At 40.8% G+C, this 14,043-nt stretch overlaps 1 protein-coding gene across 3 annotated transcripts in view; it reads right to left on the reverse strand.

The window, feature by feature from the left end:
- The window catches only part of LOC128545488 (protocadherin alpha-C2-like), a 95,994-nt gene that overhangs the window by 70,678 nt on the left and 11,273 nt on the right, over positions 1-14,043 (reverse strand). Inside the window, exon 1 of one of the 3 annotated variants that reach the window (XM_053515798.1) lies at positions 607-2,981. The exons of the other annotated variants lie outside the window; for them this stretch is intronic. Within the exon in view, the coding sequence (XP_053371773.1) occupies positions 607-2,964 (2,358 nt within the window). The 5' untranslated portion in view covers positions 2,965-2,981. Of the gene's footprint in view, positions 1-606; positions 2,982-14,043 lie in introns of those variants that run through there. 3 annotated transcript variants of the gene reach the window in all.

The raw sequence follows: 14,043 nt of genomic DNA on the forward strand, positions 1-14,043 counted from the left end.
GTATATTTTTAAAAACCACGTGCGACGTGTTCTTTAGGACATGGTTTCATAAATAGTAGAAACCTTCGAGTTTAAGATGTTAAGATACAGTACGTTTTGACATGGTTACATCTAACTGACTTGCTCCAATTTAACGATTAATCTCAGTAATGTTCTCCTCAGCTAAGGTTTGATACATGTCTCTGTCAAACCTTGTGGTGCTGAATTTGATTGGAAACCTATATATACTGCATAAATTATTATTATTAATATTATTATTCATTAAAAAAATGTGACTTCAACATTGTTGCCCAAATGTCCGATAGAGAAACTGTCTGATAGCAAAACAATAAGTATAAACTGGCATGGCAAAGCAGAACACTGATTTCAGAGCGGTAGAGGATCGATATCCTCACCGTGCAAGACTAAATAGCAAGTGTGAGTTATTTCAGAAAACTGGAACAACTGTAAGTAAACAGAGATAAAAAAAAAAAAACAGACATCTGTACTGTACTGAAGACTGTGTACTCCAAACTCTAACTATTTTAAGCAAATACAAAAGCGAAAAGTTTATGAGAGAAGGAAAACGCTCAAATTAATAAAGGATTTGTTTATTTATGGTCTTACCTTCCCGGTGCTGGGAAGAGTCTGAGTTCGAGTAAAAGTGTCTCCTTCATTAATGCTGATCAGCTCTGCGTCTGCAGGAAGAAATTGAGTTGGGAAAACCACTACGTCACTCTTCAGTGTGTCTGAGTTAAAACACACATCATACTGCTGAGTAGATTTAGAGTAAGACCAGCTCCCATCAGGGTGTGTAGTGACCACTGGAACACTGGACCTGATAAAACCGCCCTCTGTCCCGTAGCATTTAGCTGCTATTAAAGCGATGAGGCTCAGTAAAAAGATCACTGACACTGAGACAATAGCGATGAGCAGATAGAGATTCAGATCCGAAAAAGTATCCTCCTTTACTGGCACTTGTCTTAGTGAAGTCTGAAGGTTGTCCAGATTTTCCACAACCACAACTTCAATACTCATAGTTGTTGACAGTGAAGGTTCTCCATTATCAGAGACAGTGAGGATAAGTGGGTGAGTTTTTAAGTCATTGTCACTCATTCGTCTTTTAGTCCTTATTTCTCCTGTACTGGTTCCGATTCGGAAGAGATTCGTTCCCTTAGATTCAGTTACGTGATAAGATAATAGAGCATTATAACCTGAATCAGCGTCTACAGCTCTGACTTTAGCCACAAAATAGCCCGCTTCAGCAGAGTAGGGAATGTTCTCAGTGTTTACTGATCCAGGTTCAGAGTAAGGAGGGAGAAATACTGGACTGTTGTCATTCTCATCCAGGACAAAAACATTAACAGTCACGTTACTACTTAGTGGAGGAACACCAGCGTCAGTGGCTTGAACTTGAAACTGGATTCTTTTTATTTCTTCGTAATCGAAAGTCTTCAGACTGTACAGTTCACCGGTGTGTGAGTTAATGTTCATCAGAGTTGACACTCTGCTGCTCTCTGTATCAATTAATGAATATGAAACAAGCGCATTCTCACCGATGTCTAAGTCACGTGCCGTTAGTGATGCCAACAGGCCTCCAACTGGACTATTCTCTTTCACGCTAATGTTTATCACCGCTGCAGGAAATAAAGGCGCGTTATCATTCACATCAAAGACATGAACTGTTATAACATGACTGCTCGAGAGGGAAGGAGTTCCTTCATCATTAGCTAGAACTGTAACATTATATTGTGAGACCTGCTCTCTGTCCAGAGCTTCATTTACAACGAGAGCGTAAGAGTTTTTATATGATAACTGTAATTTAAAACGACTTGGGGCCATAATTTTACAATCTACTTTGCCATTTATTCCACTGTCTTTATCTGATACAGTGATTAATGCAACATCTGTGCCAGGTTTGATGTCCTCGTTTACGGAGCTCATGAGCAGAGTCACTGATATCTCTGGTGCATTGTCATTCACATCCACTACTTCAATTAACACTTTACATCGAGACTTTCTTGGAGAATATCCTTTGTCCTGAGCCTGAACTTTCAACTCGATCGCTGGATTTTCCTCATAATCAATATTTCCTTTGACAGTGATTTCACCAGAAAAATGATTTATTGAGAATAAGTCTAAAGCCGAGTTTCGGACGTCACTTACAAAAGAGTATGACATTTCAGCGTTTACTCCTTCGTCTGCATCTGCGGCAGAAACTGTAAGGATTTTAGTTCCCACCGGTGAATTCTCATCGACCCTGACTTTATATAGCGGCATTGTAAACACAGGGTTGTTGTCATTTATATCCAGCACATTTATAACTATCTGCATTGTTCCGGATCTGGGAGGAGTCCCGCCATCTAGAGCAGTCAGTACGAGCCTGATCACCGATTCTTTCTCTCTGTCCAAAGATTTCTGAAGCACGAGCTCAACTGAATCACTCTGTATGTCCAAATTGAAATATTCATTTGTCTTTATTTTATATGTTTTTAAAGAATTACTACCGATGTCCACATCACTTCCCGTGGTTAATGGAAACCGGTCTCCCTGCAACACATTCTCACTAATATCCAAAACAAGTGTTGGATCTGGAAACACCGGAGAGTTATCATTAATGTCTAGTATATTAATTTCGACACGGTAGAGCTTATGAGGATTGTGGATCATCGCTTCAACATTCAATACGCATTTCTGTTTGCTTTCACACAGCTCCTCTCGGTCTATTCTGTCATTAACTAATAAAAGCCCGCTTTTCCGATTTACCTCGAAATACTTGGTGTTAGATCCAGTCACAAGCTGAAACATGCGCGATTCCAGTTCCTGCACACTGAAATTAAGATCCTTCGCTAGATTTCCAACAACGGTTCCCTTCTTGGCCTCTTCAGAAACCGAGTACGAAATCTGAGCGAAACACAAATCCCATAAACAAAGCAGCAGCAGAGCCTTCATCCAGGCAGCGCGAGCACTGTCCGATACAACCATCACGTCCTTTTACTTAAGATTAAGATTAGGGAAGATTTTTTTTTTTCGTTTAATCCAACGTTTGCAGAAGAAAGAGAAATATACGAGGCACTCAGATGTCGGAACCATATGACGCTCTGATCCTATTCTGCTTTAGGCGGTGTATTAATAATGTGCCTATGACTTCATCTCACGGTCTACAGTGACATCTAGCGTGGAAATACAAGGACATTACAGCTGAAAGCTTGTTTTATGATCGACGTCATGGTTTTCAACGAATTACCGTTTTCTTTTCGTGAAACTAAACATCAGCGTGTTCAGTTGTTTGTAAGCTAATAGTGCCGTTTAAAACGACTCTGTTGCACAAAAAAACTTTGTAAATATTCATGATTTAATTTGTGAGATTTCATTAGAAAAACTTTTTTTCATTATTAAATATGGCTTAGTGAAAAATAATGAATTTGTATGAAACGATTTTAATTTACATTTACAAGCTTATTTTACATATTTTAGAGTGTAAATAGGATATAATTAGCTATTATGGTCACTTTAGACTTTTAAGTCAATTTCCCGTAATGTTCTGAAACACAATTGCATAAGCTTTAGAAACAACTATATAAAGAGTAAACTTGCTTCATACAAAAAAAATATTGACCAACATTGTTTTCAAATGTTTGGGTCCTTTTGCACGTTACTACTTAGTGGAGAAACATCGGAGTCAGTGAACTTATAACTGGATTCTTTTCGTTTCTTGGTTATGTACAGTTCACTGGTGTGTGAGTTAATGTTTATCAGATTTGACACTCTGCTGCTCTCTGTATCAAATAAGGAATACGAAACAAGCGCATTCTCCTTAATATATACTCTATGAACCTAGAGTCTACTTTATAAAACGATCATGCCGTTGCTCTTTTAATTCTAGAACCTAACTGTCTATATAAAACATTACACAGTGCATATAGCATTAACTACCATAGAGTTACGCACATAAATAATAAAAAATAGTAACAGCATAGCAGTGTGATTTACAGAGATTGAAAAATCCTTTTTTTGTAATAAATATAGTATTGTATTAAATAATGTCCCAAATCGTAAGGTACATTAATTAGCCCTAGAGTAGGGTTTGTTTGATTTTGAATAATTACCTTTTTAAGAAATAGAAACATAAAAAAATGATATTAAAACGATGCTTTGTTTAATTAAAACAATGTTTGTCTAAGTTAATGAATTTGAATAAATAGCCTAGTAGCTATATGAAATTTTAGGGGGTTAAATACTGTCTTATTTATGTAGCTAAAACACTAAATTAAACTAGATAACATGATGATCAAAGTTTAATATTCATATAACCTACTTGAAAAACCTTCTATCTACAGTTCTCTGTTCAGTTCTACAGTTTAGTTCTCTGAAAACGCAGCCTCTCAGGCACATTAACACTGTGTTCCTAACATTAATTGAAGTCATTGCATCAGAAACTTTTTTTCACATTTTTTATGTCTGCCAGTTTCCAACAAAAAGCAGCAGCATTGTCAAAGAATTAACAGATAAATGTTTGACATTATTGGCACCCACACAGTTTATTTCATTGTCCAGCCTCATGGGTGTGTTGTACCTGTACATAGAAAAAGGTTTATAGGGTAAGAACGTGTGTGATCAAGAAGACTCATTTGAGTACAGGGCCCGGTTTCCCGATAGCGCACACTATTCGCACGCTAAGAAGACTCTTAAGATATATCTTACGTAAAGTGACAACTTTTCTAAGTGTATTTCTCGAACTGTCCCTTAGGAGTCTTCTTAAGTTGCTGCCTCTTACGTCCGAAGTTACAAGGCGCTGTCTACAGTGAAGGTCCTGAATTAACTGACATCGGTTGCTCAGGAATCGATTTTTGACTCCTTTTGCATAACAGAGTTAAGAAAGACGGTATTTCTATGCAAATTAAACATGGCACTAAATTATTTTAATAACGTTTATTTCGACATGGGTTAACTTAGCAATAGCATGCCATAGTAGACAAACATATGAATGAAATCACCAAACTGTCGCTAATATTTTTATGTAACCTGTAGTGACAGTGAAACGAACAAAGTATACAATCATAGTTGATTGACAAACAGCTGACAACACTCTTCACCAGCTTCAGAAACAATGTGAAGCATGTCAGTGGTTGGGGTTGTATAGCGCACTTATGGAATGAATACGATGAGATGACAGAGTAGAGGTTTAATACCCCTACAGTACCTCATCTACACGGTTTCGCGCGGTGGCCGTAAGTACGGTTCCTCCAGATTCAGCGCGAGTTTTGGTGCCGTGGTTAAGTTTCCATTTTACCACGCAAAAAATTAAACATGTGTAACCTTAGTTCCTACAAACAATATACTTTGGATTATTTTAAGTTTACTGCATTGATTTGTTATTTATTACAGGTATTGCACATCATGGTATTCATTTATTTATGTGTTTTAATTTAGAAATTTATATTATTTAATTATTATTTACAGTGCATTATTAGCTATTATTTTGTCTATATCTCTGCATGTGTAATATTTAATTTATTGATTATGTTACTTATGATAAGAGGAACTAACAAGTTACCTGTCCTGGGTTCCCAGGGGGACAGGTGAGAGAGTGACACGGTGTGAGAAGCACATGAGAGAAGTTCATATACTGTCGTGCTGTTTGGCTTAATAAACTAAGTTTTGCAAACTCAACTGTAGCCCGCTTTTTACCCACAGCCAGATAGAGACTGGAGAATAGTCAGACAAATCAAGAAAGGAGGGTTACAGACTGGTGGCAGCGGCGTTTATTTTATTTTTCTTCCATCAATTTTTTTCTCGGATTAATTAGCCAAGGCATGCAACTCGTTTTTTCACCGCGGAAAATGGCTGCTGTCTGCACGTGCGCTCCGTGAGTTGTTTGTGGTTTTTTTTCGGACACAATTACTCGTGCAGTGTCTGAAGTAGAAAGGCAGACCGGATATTTTTTGTTAAACGCTGTGAGTTGGACAGTACAAAAATGTCGCTGCGGTCTTCAGTGGACAGCGTTGGTGACGGCGATGCTCCCGCTGATAATGAAGGTGCGCGCAGCGGAACCCAAAGAGACACAACAACAAAAACTGTGGTGCATTACAGAGTGGAATTACCGCCATATTTCCACGGAGATGGTAAGGACAAGGAGAGTTTCTCTTTATGGAAAACTAGATTGGAGCTAGCAGTTAAAGCGTGTGCGGATGGACAACAATTAGATCTAGCCACTATTCTTCCCACACGCCTTAGTGGAGATGCTCTAGCTTACTGGGTGTCTTTGTCGCCCGATGTGCAACAGGATTATGAGGACTGTGCAGCCAAGTTGAATAAAGTTTTTGGCAGGAAAGAATTTTTGCTACACTTCCAGACTTTTGTGAATGCTAGGCAGCGTTTGCCTAAAGAACCTTTAGAGGTTTATGCTGCAGAAATTACAAGGCTAGTATTAGAAGCATTCCCTAACTATGGTCAGCCAGCTGTGGCAATGGAACGTTTCAGACGGTTTGTTGCTGGTTTGGATCCCATTCTCCAAGCAAAATGTCATGAACATGGTGCTGCTACACTGGAAGATGCTTTAGCTGTTGCATGTAAGTGGGAACGTGCACAGGAGGCCTTGAAACTCCTTCCTCCACCTGTTTTTGCACAAACTTTGACACCTCTTGCTGCTTCTCTTGCTTCACCTGATGAACCACTTTCAGCTATGGTGTCCACCAAGCATGAAAAAACTCAGTCAGACCAATCTGCTGGACTTTTTGATGTGGTTAAACAGCTCTCAGATGATGTTCGTGCACTTAAATTAGAAGTTTCTCAGCTTGGGAGACATTGCACCCATTCTGTTCATTACCGCTCTCCCCATGACTTTGCCAGATACATGTATGACCCTGCAGTTGAACAGAGACCTGAGCGTGGGAGAGAGAGATATCGACGCTCCCCATCTGTGTCTCCGGAACGTGCTGTTTATTCATCTACACCCAGTTATCACAGATCAAACAGGTCACACAGTGACCATCTCAATTCAAGATACTCTCCAGATCGCCGCAACAGACACTACTCGCCTACCTCTACCTATTCTCCAAATCATCGTGAGTATGATCCTTCCAGCAGCCGCGATCATTTTCGTCACTACAGCCCAGATGGGCGGCGATCTCCTGACCATTCCAGGGACAGATATGCACATCAACATGATTCCTCCAGATACACCTCATCACATCCTTATGATAGTCGCAGGTCCAGCTATGACTCACACCAAGCCCACTCAGCCAGGGAAAGACACCTAATCCCAACGGAGAGGAGTCATCGTGTGAGATTTACTGAAGACTTCACAGATCAGGGAAAAGAGTGGTAGCAGATGCTGGGGGCCAAGTGTCTGCTGCTTTTGGTGATGAGGCCCAACAGGTATTGCCACCTTCATATAAAACACCCACACGCTATGTGATGACTATTATTGAGAACATTGCCACCAAAGTCTACCTAGACACAGGTTCTGACATATCTTTAATTAGTGAAGCTTTCAGGATGTCTATTCCATCCTTGAGGACTAGAACTATGCAACGTTCTCTGCTTTTTCCTAGGGCAGTGACTGGTGACTATCTGGATAATTTAGGCACACTTCCTATAACCATCAGGCTAGGTACTGAAACTTTCACCCACACAGTTCAAGTAGTCAGGAATATTACACAACCAGTGATCCTAGGTTGGGACTTTTTGCTCACCCATCACGCGGTAGTAGATTTGTGGGAAGGTAGTTTTAAAGTTGGAAATCGCACTAATGTTCCCCTTCTGTGTGCTACTGAGGCAGCTCCTCTAAGCTGCAGCGCAGTTACCCTAGGTCCTGTCTTAATTCCTGCTTTGTCACAGATGACTGTTTTAGCTAAGATTCAACCAGCTGTTGGTGTACCTGATCTTGATGTTGACTATACAGGTGTCTTAGAGCCAGATCCACCTAGTTATCCAGGTCTCTTAGTTGCACGCACACTAGCCCCTGTACAGGCAGGACTGACTTACGTCAGGGTAATGAATCCAACTACGGCTGTCTTGCAGCTTCCATGTGACACTCGCTTAGGAGATTTTCATCCGGTAGGCAGAGACACTGACGATGATTATTGTTTTGTGGAACCTAGTGTGGCTACCGTTAAGGCGACAGTAGGGTCCTTCCCCCATCAGTCGGTACCAAAAGTCGATCTTAATCACACAGACCTTACTACTGAGCAGAGACAACAACTTGAGACTTTACTAATGACCTACAGTGACGTTTTTGGCGTTCATGACCAAGACTATGGACGTACTAACATAGTCCGACACAGTATCAAAACATCAGAATCTTCACCAATCAAACAGCGAGCATACAGGACATCACCCAATAAGCGAACAGAGATGGAAAGACAAGTGCAGCAGCTCCTTTCACAAGACATAATTGAGGAAAGTTGTAGCCCTTGGTCCTCACCTGTAGTTCTCGTCAAAAAACGCGATGGGTCTTACAGATTTTGTATTGATTATAGGAAATTGAACGCAGTCACCATTAAAGATTCATATCCACTGCCCCGCCCAGCAGATGCACTGGACAGTCTGTCAGGTGCATGCTGGTTCAGCACTATGGACTTATCAAGTGGATATTGGCAAGTTGAACTTGAGCCACATGACAAGGAGAAAACAGCATTTAATACAGGCAGTGGCCTGTACCAGTTTAAAGTTATGCCTATGGGTTTGACTAATGCCCCACCAACCTTTCAGAGATTGATGGAGCTGGTTCTTCATGGCTTGCACTGGAAGGACTGTTTGATTTATCTGGATGATGTCCTTGTGTTTAGTCGCTCTTTTGCAGACCACTTACAGACCCTCAAGGAAGTGTTCAGCCGGTTTCGCTCAGCTGGCCTCAAGTTAAAAGCCAAGAAGTGTCACCTGGCACAATCTCAAGTGACTTTCCTGGGACATGTAGTTTCCAACCAAGGACTCCAGCCTGATGCGAGAAACCTTGAAAAGGTTCGCAGATGGCCTACACCTAGAACAACCACAGAGGTAAGGGCGTTTCTTGGATTGTGTTCCTACTACCGTAGGTTTGTTAGGAACTTTTCTGTGATTGCTGCGCCACTGCATGCTCTCACACAAAAAGGAACAGTATTTAAATGGACTGTCGAATGTGAGAATGCTTTTCAGTCACTGAAACATGCTCTTACTCACCCACTTATTGTGGCACACCCCATCTTCACTGAGCCTTTCTTCTTGTACACAGATGCTTCTCAGGAGAGCATCGGCTCGGTGCTGGCTCAAAAACAGGACACTAAAGAACATGTTATAGCCTACGCAAGCCACACACTCAACTGTTCTGAAAGGAAATGGTCTACATTTGACCGTGAACTTTGGGCAGTTGTTTGGTCTGTAAGACATTTTAAACATTTCTTGTCTGGCAGTTCATTCACTGTGGTCACCGATCATAAACCCCTCCTCAGTCTGAAGAAGTCTTCAGTGGATAATGATCCAACTGGTAGACGCAGTCGATGGATACTTGAGCTGGATTTGTATGATTACATCATCGTGCATCGGGAAGGTAAACAGCATGCCAACGCTGATGCTATGTCCAGGCGTCCTAACGCAATGACCCAGAGCAAAGCTGTTCAATGTGCAATCTCAGCAATCACTGCCACAGATGAAATCAACCACGGAGGCAGTAACAGCGATACCAATAATGCTTCTGGTCTCACGGACATCAGTCACACACTGTCGGTGGATTTGGACAAATTGCAGAAACAACAACATAATGATGACTGTCTCAGTAAAGTCTTTTCATGGCTAAAGAACAACAAAGCCAGACCACCAATTGGCCACTTGAAACACTCGTCCCCCGTCCTGCGAAAACTGTGGCAAGAATATCCCAAGTTGACTATTCGGCAGGGAATCCTGTGCAGGAAAACCAAAACAAGTCCATACACGTCTGATACTTTTCAAGTTGTTATGCCTGTTGCGCTTATCCCCACAGCTCTGATAGCATTGCATGGTAATCCATTTAGTGGTCATCTGAGTGCAGAGCGCACGTTGCTAAGAGCCCGGCGCATTTGTTACTGGCCATATATGTCCCGTGATATTCACAAGTTTTGTACTGAGTGCTTGCCATGTCAAAAACGGGGTTCTCCCACTCCACATGAAAGGGCTCCACTACAGCCAATCCAAGCAGAAAGGCCATTTCAAATGATTGCCGCGGACATCACTGAGCTACCTGTTACTACACAAGGCAACAGGTATGTTCTTGTAGTCATGGACTATTTTACACGCTATGTCAATCTCTTCCCGCTGAAGGACCAACGCGCGACTACTGTGGCAAAGTGCATTTTTGAGGACTACATACGACAACATGGCTTACCAGAGTCCATTCACACAGACCAGGGCAGGCAATTTGAATCGGACCTCATTAAACATCTCTGCACATTACTGGGCATTACCAAAACACGCACATCTCCATATCATGCCCAATCAGACGGCCTGGTAGAGAGACTAAACAGGACGCTGAAAGATCAACTCGCTAAATATATATCACACACTGGAGGTGAATGGGATCAGTATTTGCCACAAGCTGAACTGGCATATAACTCAAGTGTTCATTCTGGCACAGGATTTTCCCCGTTCTTCCTTGTTCATGGCAGGGAACCAAATTTGCCACTTGATGTCATGTTGAACTGTAGTCCTGCATTGACCTCATCAACACCAGGTACGCCAGCGGCTTATGCCAAGCACCTTGCCCTGCGTTTGTCATATGCTTTCAAAGATACGGCTCAGAACACTACTACAACTAAACAGCGTCAGAAGACTCAGTATGACAAGAAGTTGGTGTTTCACCCTCACCAACCAGGTGACCTTGTTCTTTTGGATAACCCTGCACAAAAGATGCAGAAGCTTGCTCCTAGATGGAAAGGGCCATTTGTGGTCCAGCGACGGATGAGCAGAGATGGATGCCCAGGTGTCACATATGAGATCACGGATCCTAGAGACGCACGTTTAAAGTCATGGGTTGTTCACCATAACAGATTGAAGGCATACAAAGGGGTTTTACCAGCTGCTCCGATTATCCCTCATGCATCTCACATGTCATCTAGAGCTGACACATCAGTGGCTCCAACTTCTTGTCTCACTGCATTGTCAGGGGCTCTTCCTTTTCGCCCTCCAACTCCTCCTTACGTTCCTGCCACGGCTGGACGGCAGAGCCTAACCATTCCAACCAGGACTGTTCCTCAGGGCAGGAGTAAACCTAATGTTAATCTTACTGACCCTGGTTCTTCCCCATCTTCACCTGTTACCAACAGTCACGTTGGTGGACGCGCTTCACTTAGCCATGGGCCCGTGCAGGTCACATCTCGTATTTTGTTCTTTGGGTGCTGTAACTGGGTGTTGCACTGCAATTTGCATGTGAATGTTTTGAGTAGGACGCAGGCTAAACACTACCTTTCATAAGACTATATTGCTGTTTTATGTGTAACTCAAAAAAAAAAAAAAAAAATTGTTGCTGATGTTTGCCAAGGTTGCCCTTGTTGTTTTCTCTCATGTCTGTTATTTATTTTCTCACTGGTTTATTGAAATGAGGACATTTCTACTCGTAGCAAAGGAAGACTGTAACCTTAGTTCCTACAAACAATATACTTTGGATTATTTTAAGTTTACTGCATTGATTTGTTATTTATTACAGGTATTGCATATCATGGTATTCATTTATTTATGTGTTTTAATTTAGAAATTTATATTATTTAATTATTATTTACAGTGCATTATTAGCTATTATTTTGTCTATATCTCTGCATGTGTAATATTTAATTTATTGATTATGTTACTTATGATAAGAGGAACTAACAAGTTACCTGTCCTGGGTTCCCAGGGGGACAGGTGAGAGAGTGACACGGTGTGAGAAGCACATGAGAGTTGTTCATATACTGTCGTGCTGTTTGGCTTAATAAACTAAGTTTTGCAAACTCAACTGTAGCCCGCTTTTTACCCACAGCCAGATAGAGACTGGAGAATAGTCAGACAAATCAAGAAAGGAGGGTTACACATGTTTAACATGCGGAAGCTCGCGGACCTCCCACCTACAGTATGCGCTTTGACTCAGGGTGAGATGCGGTGTTAGGCACCGTGAGCGGCCGCAAGTGCCCGCCGACGTCCCGCAAAGTTCTGCAAGTTCAAAAAATTTTAACGTTTAAATTTTCGCGCGGAAAGATGGAAACGTAATCACAGCGCAAAACTCGCGGTGAATCATAATGAACCCTACTTACGGCCACGGCGCGAAACCGCGTAGGTGATATAGGGGTATAAAACCGCATCTCACAGCGAGTCAAAACGCAATGGTGAGATAGGTGTATTACGCATTATAATCACTCAGAAAAATGAATGGATGCGGGGTTTGAAACGCCCAAGTTTATTTTCTCATTTAACCAAATCAAATTTCATAAAACAAAACATGTCAAAGAAATGCCCATTCAGTTATGGATAATGGCTAATGATCAATGAAACATATTTTAAACAAAAAGCAGTGAGCAGCTGGACGTAGAGCGTATGTACGACGCGTTGGCCTGGCAAGCTCAGGTCTGAGCAGGTCAAGAAGCTCCATAATCTGTTGCCTTGAAAGGCGAAACCTTTTTTTTTTAAATAGCGACCTCAGGAAAAAGATGAAAAGGCCTGAAGTTTTGTCTAAAGGCAAAATGTACATGACCCACACGGCTCCGCGGACGGCACTGTCTTCAGTTTAGCACAACAACACGCTGTATCGCTGAGAAATAGTTTGCCACCTGTTTTTTTTCACTCGCCAATTTTAACGCATTAGTCACATTATGAAATAGGCTAATTAAAAGTCACTCTATTCGTTCTGATATCAAATGAAATAAAATTCTTAAACAGGCCTACAGTATATTCCATCATTAGCTTGTTCATAATCAGGGCCCGGTTTCTCGAAAGCTTCTTATCGCTAAGTAGTTCTTAAGTTGTACCTTAACCTCTCTCTTAACGTCATGACGCATTTCCCGAAACGTTCTTACGCTAAGTATCTCTTAGGTAAGTCACACGTTCGTAAGGTTGGTCGGTCCAGAGTGTGTGTAGTGTAGTGTATGTAAGTCTTAACCCAAAAATATTTTATGTGCTTTAAAGATGACACAAATAAAGGATGACTTGCTGGCGTGCATAAAGCATGAATTGAACATATTGAACATGTCTTGGTTGTGCATCAGTCTCATCTCGACTATACGTTCTCTTCCTCCACCTCTTCATCTTCCTGTTATTACAGCACAACACTTTTGTGGCACAAAGAGAGCTCCACTTCCTTCAAAATAATATTATTTTTTTCTTTTTGAAAAATGTATTTTTTTTTTATTTTGATTTCATTCATTTTTCTAATGTCTCCACCACTAGGTATGTGCTTATTTAAATGCTTATTTTAATGTACTTTAGGTGAAAATAATTAAGCTAAACTTTTTTTATAAATAAATGTAAAAGCTTATTTATTTAATTAATTAATTATTTATTTTGATGTGAGATAAGCAATTGTTGATAAAGAAATTGATAAATAATTCTGCTTAAATATTTAAGGTTTCATATAATTATTGAAAATGATGCTGTTAGAACTGTTAGAATTTGTTTTATGCGAGATTGGAGCAAGACAGTGTTTTTTAAACTTGCTGAAAAAGAAATACATAAGAAATATGACACGAGTTGAATATACTGTACATTCACACAAGTAGAACAAGTAGAAACTTAGATGGATTGCTAAAACAGCATGTGCAACAATGACGAGCCATTTTACAGTGTGACATTTCAGCACGTGACCAACAGATAGCGACTCCTAAGTAGCACCTAAAGCAGGGCTACGTGAAATTGTGTTAAGTGCATTTTTGGAAAAAGCGTGAAACATTAACGAACGTTCGCAAAATGACTCGTAGAAAACGCTCTTAAGCGCTAAGATCAATCGTTATGAGGAAACGCAGCCCAGAATTGTAAGCTGAAAGAAACACTAAAAAATATATATATTTTTTAAATTCTAAGTACATTTACATTTTAAAATGAATATCTGACCTCAACATTATCTCCCTGAACAAACCGCGAGGAAGCCCG

The sequence above is a fragment of the Clarias gariepinus genome, chromosome 17, assembly GCF_024256425.1.
Source record: "Clarias gariepinus isolate MV-2021 ecotype Netherlands chromosome 17, CGAR_prim_01v2, whole genome shotgun sequence".
Taxonomy (NCBI): domain Eukaryota; kingdom Metazoa; phylum Chordata; class Actinopteri; order Siluriformes; family Clariidae; genus Clarias; species Clarias gariepinus.